Source organism: Heptranchias perlo, chromosome 22 (genome assembly GCF_035084215.1).
Source record: "Heptranchias perlo isolate sHepPer1 chromosome 22, sHepPer1.hap1, whole genome shotgun sequence".
Classification (NCBI taxonomy): Eukaryota; Metazoa; Chordata; class Chondrichthyes; order Hexanchiformes; family Hexanchidae; genus Heptranchias; species Heptranchias perlo.
In genome coordinates this window covers 3,320,264-3,335,537 of record NC_090346.1, presented here as the reverse complement: position 1 = coordinate 3,335,537, position 15,274 = coordinate 3,320,264, and the positions used below count along the sequence as shown (strand labels likewise).

Here is a 15,274-nt window from a genome sequence, read left to right as displayed (position 1 = left end):
TTGCAGCCATGTTAAAGGGAACACCAAACAAACCTAAATGCTTCTACAAGTATGAGGGCAAGTTATTCTGAACCACTGTTTTGCATCACTTCATATATGGTTAAACAGTAGCATTTGCATAGGCTGAGAAACAGGTCACTGTCCCTGCCTCTTGGTTAGGGAATTTTGCAGTTTGGAGAAAATAAAATGTGCCGAAAAAGAGACTTGACTTGGTGCTTGCCAAATGCAGCATTGTGCTAAACGGTTTAATACTGATGCTTGGTCATCTTCATGACATGAACTTTTTTGTTGGTTTCCATGCTGTTCCCACTTTGTCCATATGGCAAATGGTAGTTTGAATTGGGATGCTCACATTTTCCAATTCTGTTTTTTATGCACCAGTCATGTGTGATACTGGTGCCTAGTTTAGAAGGCCACAATTGAAATCCCACCATTAGCCTGTTCAAATTTGCCTAATGAGGAATAGACTTTGCTATTTTTGAGTGGTGAAGCATTGTCTCTTAGAGAGAAAACTGATTTGGGTTGTTCATGCTTTGTAAAAGTGAGCCTGCAGTAAGCCAATCCTTGATCTATATTGACAGGGCCATGGATTAATCCATTGTAAGCACGGGTAGAACCATGTGGGACCCAACAAACGGTAGGGGTGTGGGAAGAGAAAATGAAGTTACATATTTAAGGTATAAAGAATGCATTTTATGATTTTGTTACAAATACAAAAAGCAGAAATCTTCCTCAGTTGCATCTGTAATACATTAAGTGTTGTGTATTGTGCACTTCCAATAAGCATTGCACTTCTTGTAACACTTCCCTTCAAGCTTTATTGGTAACAACTCTATTGTTTTAAAAAAAAACAGCCTGCCCTCCATGAGCAATGCCATGGAAGATGTGTTTGTAATTTAGAAATGTTGTCTAGTTCTTTTTAAAGAAGGAAAGTTGCACTTGGACTTTGGTGTGGTATAATTAATAACATTGAATTTTAGATGCTGAGTTTCTATAAATTAATATCTGTCCATCCAGATGAGAAACAGATGCATGTAACCTACCCTTGTGTGAAGTTGTATGACATTTTCATTTAAAAAAAATTGAGGTGGCTAGAGGATTAAAAATCCAAGATGAATGAACTTATATGGTACAGCTCTGGAATGATACAGTAGCCGTGACATTGAGAAATTGACATTCAAAAAGGGAACTGTTCTGAACTTCAAGTTTCTTCTCGCAAACACCGATGCACAGTTGCAATTCAAGTTAACGCCAGATACTTTTTGTCCAATCAAGGGCAAAAGTTTACTTCCATAGACAAGATCTCATTCCCTATGGACCAAAAGGTGACATTATGTGCAAAGTAATCTAGGATTGCATGCCTAGGGTGAACAATGAACCCTTTTATTGCTGCCAGATAATACATAGGAATTCCACTATGCTTCACATAATTTCTCAAGACTGATAATGACAGCTACACTAGACACTTTTCTTAACAGATTAAATTAATTAAACAAGTTTATTCACAGGGTTAACTACAGAAGTAGTGGTATAAGTGCGATATTGAATCAGGTCAGATGAGCAGTCTGGAGCCAGTTCATTAAAGGTTAAAAAGACAAAGTAGATCAAACTCTTTTGAAAACTTCCTTGCAGAATTTGGGATAAAACAAATATTGATCAGAGAGAAAGCAATCTGATCCCTTAGTTTACGAACAGAATTTGCAAGATTTATGTAGCTGCATCTTCGTAGAGCTGTCTTCTGACCGGCACCTCATAACCAGGCCGCAATCAAAATAAGAACTGATGACAGATCTGTGACATTTATGTACAGGATTCCCCTTTGATCTAACAGCTGTCCATCCTGATGAGATTTTCAAGTCAAGTACCCTGTTACACGGCAGTCAAACACAAACGGGAATTATTCTATTGATGATAAGCTGCAAAGTAATGATGCTTTGTACTTTCTCAGGGCTACTTTAGACCTTGTATCACTTTAGCCAATTTGTAGGCTTCAAAAAAAATGCGCAACTCCCACCTTGAGAGTGGCATTTTAAAAGTATATTTTAAAATAAAAATAAGAAACCATGGAAGAAATACCTTTTTGTCACATTGCTTATTTTGTTGCACTACACAATGCACTAGGATTGGCACGTTAAGCCTTCTACTTCATGGATTTATTATGAAATCAGTCTGTAATTGTATTTGCTGTTTTGCAGAAGCATTCTGCAGTACCCAATAGCCACACCAACTTATTTATACACTGAAATGCTATGTCTTGACATGTTGTAAAGCATAGTAATTGGATACCTGAATGACTTCACATCTCTGCAACCTTCTCCAGCCCCACAACCCTCTGTGAACTCTGCATTCACCCAACTCTGGTCTCTTGTGCATGCCACAATCCCTTCGCCCTAATATTGGCTGCCATGCCTTCTGCCATCTAGACCCTTAGTTCTTGAATTTCCTCCCTACATCTCTCCACCTTCCTCTCCTATAGGACTCTCCTTGAAACCCATATGCTTTAGCCACCCCTCCTAATATTTCCTTCTTTGGATTAGTGTTGATTTTTTGTCGGATTATCCTTCTTCGAAGCACTTTGGAACATTTTTCTACGTTAAAGGCGCCATATAATTACAAGTCGTTGGATGCTTAATTTTTCCAGTGTGTACTACAAATGTTTTTTGCAAGAGGGATGAAAGAAATGAATCTCTTGGTATGTAAACAGTTGGAGTGGAGTATGAATGTGCTTTGTATTTATTTTTTCCTCACCCTCTCTATTTTCTGCTCGTTATCAACCTTGTGACTTCCACAGCACATTTCAACTCAAGTCTCCCCAATATTACTTAAAGACAGAAACCAGGAAAATCTGCAGATACAATTTGATAGTCAGTCTTTGGGATGGTAAGCCTAGATTTTCTGAGTGATATGTTCATATCACCATCTACCAGATCTAAAATAAACGGTTTAAAGCTGGTGTTAAAATAACACGGGTTGGAAAATTTAGGCGGTAGTATTGCTTACATTTAACCTGCAACTATTTTCTGTTGAGAAATAAAAATCTGAGTGTGCTTGGTGCAGTACAGTTGGAACAGCTGTATTTTGGAATGCTGAGTCATGAATTTGGAACCATGGTTGTTGGCAGTAGTGCATTTCCCATCATAGCCATGCTTCCAGATGGAAGGAAATGGCAGACCCTGGCACTTCCCCACAAGGAAGGAGGGAAGGACAGTCAGGAAGAGCCGCTGGACTGCTTTAACACCATCAAGTGGCTATTTACAGAGGCTTCTGCATTCTCATACTTGGAACTTGGTCACCTGTTCACTTTCTTGGCCAGTGTATGGATTGTGACTGGGTAGAAAGATAAAATAACTTGAATTTCCCAAGATTTTTGATTTCTTTCCCCCCTTTTTCCACACTCAGTGTGATATAATGTCATTTGAGAGAACAAAGACAGTAGTTTCTGGTAATGAACTTTAGCAGCTGCAAAGGTTCCATGTTAACATCTGTTCTAATAGCTTATTTGATACCGAGCTGTATTTACTATACTGGTAAATCCACCTTGTTTATAGTGTGGGGTGGTATAGTCAACAGGAGAGAAAAAGAATCCGCCAAAGAAGTGGATGCTGCCAGTGCAACTGCCCTGGGCACATGCATCTCTCCCTGTACTAGTACTGTAAGTCCACTGCATCCCTTCAGATCTTTGGGTGGATATATTCAATTTTTTGAAAATGGCCTGTGCCAGCAAGCTGTGTGCATGTAGAATTTGAGTCCTGATTCATACGTGGGTGGTAAAGTTCCTGCGGTGCCAGTATGGGGAGGAGTGAGTGGCAAACAGGCTGCCATCAGCCGTCTGTTTTCACCACCAAAGACTTCACTTTCATTGCTCGTACTATTGGTGATAAGGCGAGATGAGCAGTCACATTTGATACCTCGGTAAAGAAGCTATGATTCCTTGCAATTGTTGATTTACCATATTTATGGTAAAAAAATCAAATCAATTTCTACTATTTAAATTGAATACGAAACTCAAAGCAAACAAAGGCTTTGAATAAACACTAATTTCAGTTCAGATTGAGTTAAATATAGATTTTGTACATATGACCCTACTGTATATAAATTCTCCACGAAGAATTTTTACAAGAACTGTCAATCTTCCTTTTTGACTGTTTAGTTTTCTTGTTAAACATTTTATCTGTGATATTTGACTAAATGGTGAGGGTTTCTTTGAAAGGAAAGAATGTATTTCTGGCCTGACGGGCAACTTTATATTGTGGAGTAAAATTTATTTGATTTCCAGTGTTCTAGATAATGTCTTTGGCTCCTGTTTTTTGGGGGAATGGGCAGTAATAGTACTATACTCATTATGTTGATGTTGCTTTCCCTTCAATTGATCAAGATTTTTATCCTTGTTCTTTGTGTGTTGAGGTATTGTATCATACAATACCAGAGCTGCGGTTTAAGAAAAGGAGTGTGTTCCTGCTGCTATTCATTCTACTAATCTTTAATGTTTCAACTGCTGTGCTCAGAAAGGACAGTGCCTGAATTACCTGTGTTTTGTCTGATGTTGTGACCAGAGTCCTAGTGTGAATATTATGGCCCCTTCAAGTATGGTAGTAATGGTCCAAAACAAATTAAATGAAAACAGCCACCTGGGATTTGGAAATCACCAGTTTAGCCATTCAAGGCATCCTGGCACCTTCATCTAATGTTCATCTGTGATGTAAATCCAAGAGTGCTTTCTCTCGATCTGATCTTTAATGTGCTTATTTATCCAGAGACAGCTGTGCCAAACATCTAAGCTGGTCTAATCTCCACAGTCTCAATTTAACAGCCAGTGCAGTATTTGGGAGCTATTGGAAACAATTATTGTGATTCAAGGGATGCATTTAAGCTCTGGAGATGGTGTGGAGAAGAGCCACGAGACTTGACCCCTGCCTGAGACGACTGACTGACTGGAAAAAGTTGGGCTTTTGTGCCTTGCAAGGAGGTGATTGAGAGGGGAACTCAGAGTTATATAAGATAGTAAACACAGAAAAGGTAAATCTGGAACATGACTTCAAATTAATGAGTCCAATGTCTCTATCATCTGTACTTACCTTTGTGATTAATCTGAGAGACAAGAGGACACCAGTTCGAACCAACGAAATTTAGAACTGATGCTGGAAAGTTGTTAACATAAATTAATATATGGAATGAACTTCTAAATTGCTTAGTGGTGGCAAAAATCTTGAAATCATTTCAGAGATACATACTGTGATGTGGGGCTTATGGATTTATTCTAGAGAGAAGAGCTATCATGAGCAGAAAGGCCTTCCGTTATATATATCTTAATTGACAAACTTGCTAGACCTATATTAGTATATTGTTTTCAATCTTTTCACTAACCTGATTTACCTACTTTTGGGTTGAAAGAAAAGTCTCTTGAACTCCATAACTTATAGGCCCTCACACTGGTGCCAAGTTTCCCAAGCGTGGTTCTCATAGCCAGCTGCAAGCCAAAAGTAAAACTCTTTCAATTTACTGACTGCTAGAAAGACCAGTTTTTGTCAGATCTTGGTGACTTTTAGCAGCTTTATATTTGACTTGCAACCGACTGAGAGACATGTATTTGGGGAGCCCAGCAATACGATTGTGTTCTAAGTTTGGCGTTGTATTGGAATCATTTTATTTTGTGAGATAATTTGCATTTTTCATCTGTGTACTGTTGTGTGAACAGCATGGTTAATATACTAAATAATAAAATGATGAGTAAATGACTGTGTTTATACTCCATTAAAAAAAACTCTTCCTGATGCAAGATGTGCTGGGCTGTGCAAGTTTGCTGATCTGCTAGGACATGTGTAAGCACTCCAAAGTGAATGTTTGTTTGTTTCCATCCTCCCTGTAGAAAAGTTCCTTGCTTTCCATAGCACCTCTGTTGGTGACATGCTTGAGATCAGGAATGAGTCTGTGCCCCATTATTCCATGGCACAGCATGTCAGTGCATCAGTTTCTTATTTGTAAAACTGCCTAATGCAGTTATGAAGGTGCAATGGTTTTTGGATGCGTGTAAACATAAGAATATGCAAGCATTAAACCTTTGGGTGGGAAGTTTTTTTCCTTCATTTTGTGTTTTAGGTTTGAGTAACTTAATGTGTTCAATAAAATATTGTCCTGTAAATAGACAGCACGTGTTACAGAACCCCCAAACATATTGTCCTGCTGTGATGCTTTGTATTTACTGGAATAAGTTATTTAGCTATCTGTGCAGTGATTGGTTTAAAGAGCTTGAAATGAGGAGTAGAATACAAGAGCAGGGAGGATTGTTAAATTTACATAGAACCTGGTGAGACCACATTTGAACTAGTGCATGCAATCACTGGAGAAAGATTTACAAGCATGTTACCAGAATGCAGCTTTCAGGAAATATTGAGCAGGCTGGGGTTTTCTCTGGAGAAACAGAATAAGAGGCGACCTGATATAGGTGCTTAAAATTATGAAGGATTTGATCGGGTGCATGTGGAGAAACTTGTTTCCTCTTGTGAGTCTAGAACAAGGGGGCATAAATATAAGATAACCACTAACGTATCAAATAAAAGAATTTAGGAGGAATTTCTTTACACAGAGTGGCGAGAATGTGGAACTCGATGCGTATGGAGTGATTGAAGCAGATAGCATTGATGCATTTAAGAGGAGGCTTGATGCACACGTGAGGGATATGGGGGCAGTGTGGGAAGAAGTAATTAGAGTGGAAAGAGGTTCGTGTCGATTACAAACACTGCCAGAAATCATTTGGGCTGAATGACCTTTTTGTGTGCTCTGGATTCTATGTAAAGCAGCTCGTAACTTTTTTATGAATGTCCTAGGTCAGTAATTTGGATGAAGAAAATAGTCAACATTGTTCAACCATGTAACACTGGAACAGATTTCCAAGTTTGCAATTTTTATTGTAGTGTTTCAGTATAGAACATGGGAACCAATCTTGTATAGATATGTTTTAGTAGCTGTAGGATCTTTGTGGATTGCTCAGTGTACAGCTGTAGCCTAAACAAGAACTAATGAAGCTCGTTATTTTCTAGTCCAGGAACTGCAGAGCATCTGGTAGCTACAACTGACTTTTTTTAAACACCTCGCCTCTCTTTCTCTCTCTTTCTCCCCCCCCCCCCCCCCCCAGCAATTTAGCAATAAAATAAAACCTGTAACCAATTTGAAGGAGTTATTAATGGACAAAGTACAAAATATGTGATTCTTATTGGAGTTGGGTCATCAAATTTTCAGCATCTGGCACCTGGATCCAACAGCCACTTAAAAGCAATGGGTTTGATTGAGCCCAAAATCTAACTACAGATTTCATTTGAATATGCAAATTAAGATTTCTTGGAACTGCACAATGTTTTACTGAAGCTGGGTTAAAAATAATTCTCAAGTGTTGGATAGACAGTTATATACAAGCTGAAATTTATATGGTTTTATATTGAGAGGTCATTTACTTCTGTGCTTGTGATAAATACTGCTACTTGCATTTATATAATGCCTTATTTGAAATGTTTTGAAGCATTCTATAAATTAGTTTTTAGAAATGCAGTAAATGTTATGGGATAAGTTAATGACCTGATTGAAATGTTTGCACCTTTGAATTTACTGGGACTATTGTAACCCAGATTATGGATTGGATACCATTGTAATTTTATATAAATGGTTGGGATTTTAACATTTAACATACAATTTAGCTATAATCTCATAATAAGGACAATGGCTTTTGGTCTAAGCATTAGTGATGTAATGTCTGCTTGTAGATCAGGAAAATATTCATTGGAACTTTCAACTTTGCAGGGTTGTAAAACGGATAATATTGAATTTCTTTAATGGAAAGGAAAATTGGGCAAGGTAATGGGCGGCCGATCTGATATTGCCTGTTTTATGCCCATGTCGAAATTGAAAGTTCAACCATTTGTTTCAAAATTTGTTTTCAAGCAATTTTAGGTGAGATTGCTACATGTGATGACTGTTTTGCTATTTGCAAGGGCTCTTTAAGACTAAACAAGATGGAGTTAAAACAGAAGCAACATTAGGCCATGCTACTAATGTTTCAAGACTTGTAGTTGGATCATGTGAAAAACAGAATTGACTGAAAGCACTGTAATGGTAACATTTAAGTTGGAGAACAATGAATATACATGTACTAATATCACCAACAAGAGGAATGTAATACCATGTCTAAGTTTGTACTGTATTGGGCAAGTGTATTTGAATTAAAAACAGAAAATGCTGGATATACTCACCAAGTCAGGCAGCAATGGAAAAAGAAACAGTTAACATTTCAGGTCGATGACCTTTCCTCAGAACTGGTATTTGAATGTTTAATATGAGAGGTGAAGTACAAGAATCGGCTGTTACCTTCCTAACCACCATGCCAAAATATATGTTCCTGAATCACACTGTCGGCAGTGGGATTGGTCTAACTTTTGTAAGAGGTAGTTCTGTCTCTAAAGGGTTAAAAGTACTGTTGTAGGATCATCTTTTTGCACATTAAGATTTTTAATATTGCAAATAATAAGAAAAATCAGACCTCTGTATAAAAACTATGAACTTAACAGACTTCATTGTAATGGAATTTCTTGTCTTTTTAGTGCTGGGATTGCTGTTGGTTTCTATGGTAATGGTGAAACCAGTGATGGAGTCTTCAGACTCGCCTACTCAATGAGACATGCTAACCGCACTATAACAGGAGTCGAATACCTGGTAAGTACTAATTTCCAGGGAGTGCAGTCTTTTCACAGTTGGGGGTCTGAAAAACTGATGGATTCCTGAGAAAAAGCCGCTGTCTTCATCTGTACAGAGACTATTATCAAAACATGCTCTTAGTGTATTCATTGTGGTATTCATTAAGGTTGTAACCTTTTGCAAACCAAACTACCCAAAGGTACCTTGAGCTTGAATTATACCAGTTCTCTAATTAAAGCAGCTGAAAATTTTAATATAGTTGGATGAATAGCTGTTGTATCTGGCTTTATCTGATTTTAAAAATAGCTAAATTGGGAAACTTGTCTTATAGTAAATTGCCTGGGTCAACCTTAATTCTCCTCCATGTGGCTGGATCATAAGCTACAGAGGTTTGCAAATTAGTTGCCTCATGCTCCTCTTGGTGAAGAAAATGGCATAGGTGGCAAAAGATTTCCAAAAACAAACCAATGCAACAATGCCTAATCCATGCACATTACAAGAGTGCAGTAAATGAACGATACTTTTCAATTCTAGTGCTACAGTGACTTTGAATGAAAAAGCTGGTGTTGCTGATCAATAGCATGTAGCTGTCTATGAAATCCAGTTTGCTGAGTATGTTGTATATCTCTTGTAAACCATTTAAAATGCCAGTGCTTAAAGAACAAAATGCTGTGACAGACTGTCCTCCAGCGAACCCATTGCCTTAGTATTAGACTTTGTATTTAGTGACAGTTCTACATAGTCTATCTGAAAGTATTTCCAGATCTGATTCATTTTTAAAGTAATATTTCTCCATTTCCCTCTTTACTTCGCCCTCCTGTCTGGCAACCTGTTTGAGTGTCCAGTGTCAGATGATAAAACTGCTTTTTCCACACTGGGTCATGGACTGCATGATTATAGGGCATACAAGCCACTTTAAAAAAAAAGTCACAAAATGCTTTAATAGAATCCCTGGCATGTGGATGATTGCAATAACCTTAAATATTTTCCAGTTCCTGCAATAATTTAGTGAATTGTTGAGGCTTTCATTCTGCTGAATCCCATCTTTTCTTAAAAAAAAACTTGATGCTTTATTTGCCTGTAGTATATGTAATATGTTCACATTGCTATAACACTCATTCATCCCAATAGAATGCATACTTCCATCCTAAAAGCCCTCGTATCTCATTAATTTGATTTATGCTTATAGTACTTGCATTGATCAGTATAGTTTCTACTGATAGCATTTCAGCTGTTGTCCAGTAAATTCTGTGTACATCAGTTGTGCTCCTTCAATTCTTCTTTTCATAAATATGTTCTTTAATAATGCTTGACAATGAAAGATATTTTTGTTAGCTTTAATCTGCTAATTGTGCTGAAAACTCTACAGTCTCTAAATTAGAATTTTATCTTAGATAGTGTGGTTATCCAGAGCATTCCAACTTACTTTGTGCTGCAACAGGGGCAGATAAGCAGTTCAAGGTCTTCATTCCAGCATGAAATATATCAGAATGTTCACTAACTATCTGGTAGGAAAATAATGGTATTTGAAAGGAGTGCTGTGAACGTTAAATACTTAACCCCCAAAGAAGCCTTGTCTCAGACTTGTTTCCACAGCCCTGAAGATGAGTCATCTGTAGTAAGAAGCATTGAAAGGGATATTCTCCAGTGATCTTATCCAAAGGGATTTCCTATTCAGTACATCAACTTTCTAACGTTGGTCACACTGTGTTCAGGCTTGTTTGGGGGTTAATTTAGTTGAAGCCACGGGGACAGTGTTGGACGTTTTTCATCGAAACTCAGTGCAGTTTGTGAAATGAGTTGGTCATGTTTGATGTTATAAGTTCCTCTAATTGTGGTACTCCATATTAAAGTGCAAGAACGGCACTTTTAAATGACCTTTCAAAGCTGTTGATTGCTGCATTTGCTTTGCCAATTCCAACTTTTGGGATAAATGCATGTTGTGTTGCACAAAATGGATTGTCTCCAAAAAAAAAGTTACAGTGCAGTTTCTCTGTACTAGGGCATGCTTTATTATCAATTTTAAAGCCAAGATTAATGTTGCATTAAATTGTAGTGGGGACATTTCATTTTATTAAAGACAAATACAGTACATTGGAATTGTCATTGTTTCAATGTAATCAAATTTGAAGCTACACAATCTCAGTATTTACTGAAATCAGCAGTACTTGCCAGCTCCAAAAGAATTTTCCTTTTAAATCCGTTTACCATTTGAGATACTAAAATGGAAAGTTTGCCAAATTTATTTTGAAGTTTATTCTTCAGTTTAAGATCCTGCAAAGATTTTCTATGGGGGTAAAACTACTCTCCATCAAGATTTAAGGTAATTGGCAAAAGAACCAGAGGTGAGATGAAGAGAATTTTTTTTATGCAGCGAGTTATGATCTGGAATGTACTGTCTGAAAGGATGGTGAAAGCAGATTCAATAATAACCTTCAAAAGGGAATTAAGTAAATACTTAGAGGAAAAATTTGCTGGGCTATGGGGAAAGGACGGGAGAGTGGGACTAATTGGATAACTTTTTCTAAGAGCCGGCACAGCATGATGGGCTGAATGGTCTCCTGTGCGATATCATTCTATGATTCTATAAGGTGACAAACCTCCTGCTCCTCACTGTGTTAACACTTTTTAAGGCTCAGCTAAAATGAGGAGCAGGAGAGAGGCTGAGCAAAGGGAAGTGATGCTTCTCCCAACTCTCACTCCTTAGTGCTGATTGAGAGGCCAGGAAGAGTTTTTTTTTAAAAAAAGCACAATGTATTTCCCACATGTATTCATGGATAAATCCATTGAGGTCTGTTACGAATTTGGATCTACTATAGATATCTTCTCTGGCTTAGTCACTCCCTTAAGTGTTCTGAGCGCATATTTTTATGGGAATTGATTCTAGCTGCCCTATGTTCTGTTTGTACGATAGCATAACTTGGGCATGCAACAATGGCCCAAAAGTCGCTTCTAAAATAGAGGCAAGCTCAACAGCAGGTTCCGTCGACTGCACATGCGCAGTTAATGGCGGAAATCCGGAACTTCCTCTTGGTTCATCCGCGATATGATAGACTCGCGTTAAAGGGACCTTGCCAGTTGGAATCAGTGGACCAGTGCCAATTTGCTCTTCTGCCCAGCTGGAAACTAAGTAAAAGCACCACAAGAAAGGTATGCTCAAAAATATCAGCTATAAACTAAGATTTAATGTTGTGGTACGTCATAATGACTGCCAAACAACCTCTCTGGCACTGAAAATTAAATTTAAAAAATGTGGAGTCTCATTAATTGTGATTTTTTTTTTAAAAAGAGTTGGTCATTTAAAAATGTTTAAAATTTTTTGCTTTCTGTCTCTTTTATCTCTATCTTTTAATTTGATATTTCATACCCTCTTTATTTCACTGACTCCAACTGTTTTTACAAGGTTTTAATTTTTTACCTTTCACTTCCTGGCTTGACTCACTGACTCTTCGCGGCTTGTCAAAAAGGCTGCGAGGGGGGAAGAAAGAGAGATCCTCTCGTGGGTCCTAGCTTTGCTCCAGTTAACGCTGGATTCTTTTTTGAGGAACTTCACGTGGTAAAGATCACCAGTGAGTTTGTGGGTGAGAATAAATCTATGGAGTGTAGGGTGCCGATAGTTTTCCGCTCTGAGAAATACACGTGCGAAAGATGAGTATCGATCCAGATCACAAGAGGATGCTAATGGCCCATAACTTCCACCCCTTTGTATTCCAGCCCCCTTAAGATAAATGACAAAACTGACTCTCCCCCCCCCCCCCCCCCCCCCAAAAATGGAATTCATTAGCCTGGCTTGGCAATGGCCCCTGTTGAATAGAGTGGACGCATCAGCAATGAGTGTGAATGATCGTGGAATGTCAAACTGCCTTTCATATAAAACCTTAATTTGCATCTGCCAGCGCTGCTGTCTTGTTCATAATTCAAAAGGCTAATGGAATGTTGTCATTTATCTTGAGGGCTGGGATACAAAGGGGTGAAAGTTATGGGCCATTAGCATCCTCTTGTGATCTGGATCGATACTAGTCTTTCGCATGTGTATTTCTTCAATCTCTCCTAACGGACTGAATTACCACTAGGTGAAACGATGTTTGGTACAAACCATTAAGCAAGTTTATTTGACAGTAAGGTAATCATACAGAACAAGTTATTTTGGGTTTCACTTATTTACATCAATGCAACTTTACGTAAAAACAATGAACGCTGTATGCAGTACCGTTTTAATGAGTTGTCTTGCTTGACTTAAAGCTAATTTTCTAATTCCTCTCCCCTGTATTCCACCCTTCTCACAGCCCTTTGCTGTCAGATTGCCTGTAGTTTTTGCAGCTCTTTGTTTTAAAGCCTGACTCCGGTGCAAATTTTTTATCAAAACTGACTTCCCCCCCCAAAAATGGAATTCATCAGCCTGGCTTGGCAATGGCCCCTGTTGAATAGAGTGGACGCATCAGCAATGAGTGTGAATGATCACGGAATGTCAAACTGCCTTTCATATAAAACCTTAATTTGCATCTGCCAGCGCTGCTGTCTTGTTCATAATTAAAAAGGCTAATGTAATGTTGTCATTTATCTTAAGGGGGCTGGAATACAAAGGGGTGGAAGTTATGTTAGTTATATAAAGCTCTGGCTAGACCCCATTTAGAGTACTGCATTCAGTTCTGATTACTGCAACTCAGGAAGGATATAATGGCCTTGGAGTGGTTGCAGTACAGATTCACCAGAATGACACCGGAACCTAAAAGGGTTAGGGTTAGATTGCATTGACTAGGCTTGTATTCCTTTGAATATAGAAGATTAAGTGACCTAATGATGATTAAAGGATTTGATAGGGTAGATAGAGAGAAACTATTTCCTCTGGTAGGAAAGATACTCTGGTAGGGAACAAGGGGCCATAACCTTAAAATCAGAGCTAGGCCTTCAGTGGTGATGTCAGTAAAGCACTTCACACAAAGGGGAAATCTGAAACTCTCTCCCTCAAAAGCGCTGTTGAGGCTAGATGAATTGAAAATTTCAAAACTGAGATTGATAGATTTTTTTTTGTTAGGCTAGAGTATTAAAGGTTGTGGAACTAAGGCGGGTAGATGGAGTTGAGAAACAGATCAGCCGTGATCTAATTGAATGGCGGAACAGGCTTGAAGGGCTGAATGACCTACTTCTGTTCTTATGTTTCTAACCATTGGGAGCTAAGTTTGGCTTGATAGCTTTTTTTTTAAACATTACACCGAGGCCCCACTGTGGTAGTGTAGTCTGAATCCCAAAACATGACACTGTCTCAGACTGGACTATTTCTTCAAAGCAATTTGGTTTTTACTTTTGGGCTACTCGCATTTCAGTCTTAGAAAATCAGAACCAGCAGCAATTATTTTTTTTGTCAAATTGCGTACAGGGCACTTGTTTAAAATGGCTGTGTCTGAGACTAAGTATTTTTGTGGCTGCCTCAGTTTCCCCCAAGTTTTCATGAATGTTCTTTTAAAAATGTTAATTTTGTGACCATTCCATATCAAATTACATCCAAACTTAGAGACTAGAGTAATTGAGTTATTTAATGTGCAATCAGTATGAGTCCTAATTTTAAAAAAAAATCACACATGCAAGTCACACTAGTGCTGAAAATCCTGTTACTCAGTCATAGAGGAGCAGCAGTCATGGTGAAATGTACAGCTCTTACTGCTCTACATTTGTGATAGAGACTAAAGGGAGAGAGAAGCAACTTTCAAAAGTTTTTAAAATATTTTTTCTAAATTCACATGGTGTTTTTGTGCAGGTTTCTGAGAACACTCGAGAACTGAATCGGACACTAGAAGGAAGCCTTCGTACCTTGGAGGATTTGTTCACAAAGGAACCACGGTATCTAGAGAGAGTGCAGAAGTCAAAGGATCTGCTTCGTGAGCTCGTTAGACAGCTAACTGAAATTCCATTTTGGGAGAAGAGTAACGTGTCTTTGGAAGATCTGGCTGTCCTCATCGAGTTGTATGACTATTACAGGTATGTATCTGATTTTCCCCCTGCCCTTTTCTGTGCTCAAGGTGAAGAATGTTGGCCCTAGGGAAATGGAACATATTCCATTTCATCAGCCTTAAGCATTCCCAGGTCAGGGGTATAGCGTAAGTAGATGCAGAGTATCCAACATCAAAAGTATTTCCAAATGCACCAGTGTGACATTATTTTCCCAAACCACAAACTTCACTTTATTTTTGCTTTGGGACTGAATTGTTTATCTGTCATCTGCTTTGGAGGTTTTTGGCACCCTTTTGTCAAAGTACTGAGTCTTCAGCTAGACAAAGCAATTCCCTATCAATGTGGCCACAATACTGGAGCTCAGTTTGTAGAACAAGAGCCTTAATAAAATAAATTTGAGAAGCGTCAAATCGTTTGAAAAGAGCGTAACATTTTGACAGAGGTGTGCTGAATAAACTTTTGTGATAAGACAATTCACTGTTGTAAAGAGATCTCCTGTATTTTGTTTGTTCATTGATCAGCGGAAAGATTAATCGCCAAGAGTTTATCAACCTACACCTACAAACCTTTAAATGAAGTACCTCCAAAATGTCATTGACCTATTGTTTGCTAATTTCTTTTTCTGACAGTATCTAAAGCTCCC

At 38.2% G+C, this 15,274-nt stretch overlaps 1 protein-coding gene across 2 annotated transcripts in view; it reads left to right on the top strand.

Moving 5' to 3' along the window:
* LOC137340408 (protein tweety homolog 3-like) overlaps nucleotides 1-15,274 on the top strand; it is a 157,555-nt gene that overhangs the window by 73,982 nt on the left and 68,299 nt on the right. For both annotated transcript variants that reach the window (XM_068002821.1, XM_068002822.1), the window contains exons 3-4: nucleotides 8,589-8,700; nucleotides 14,438-14,658. In XM_068002821.1, coding sequence (XP_067858922.1) covers nucleotides 8,589-8,700; nucleotides 14,438-14,658 — 333 coding nt within the window. The remainder of the gene's footprint in view (nucleotides 1-8,588; nucleotides 8,701-14,437; nucleotides 14,659-15,274) is intronic.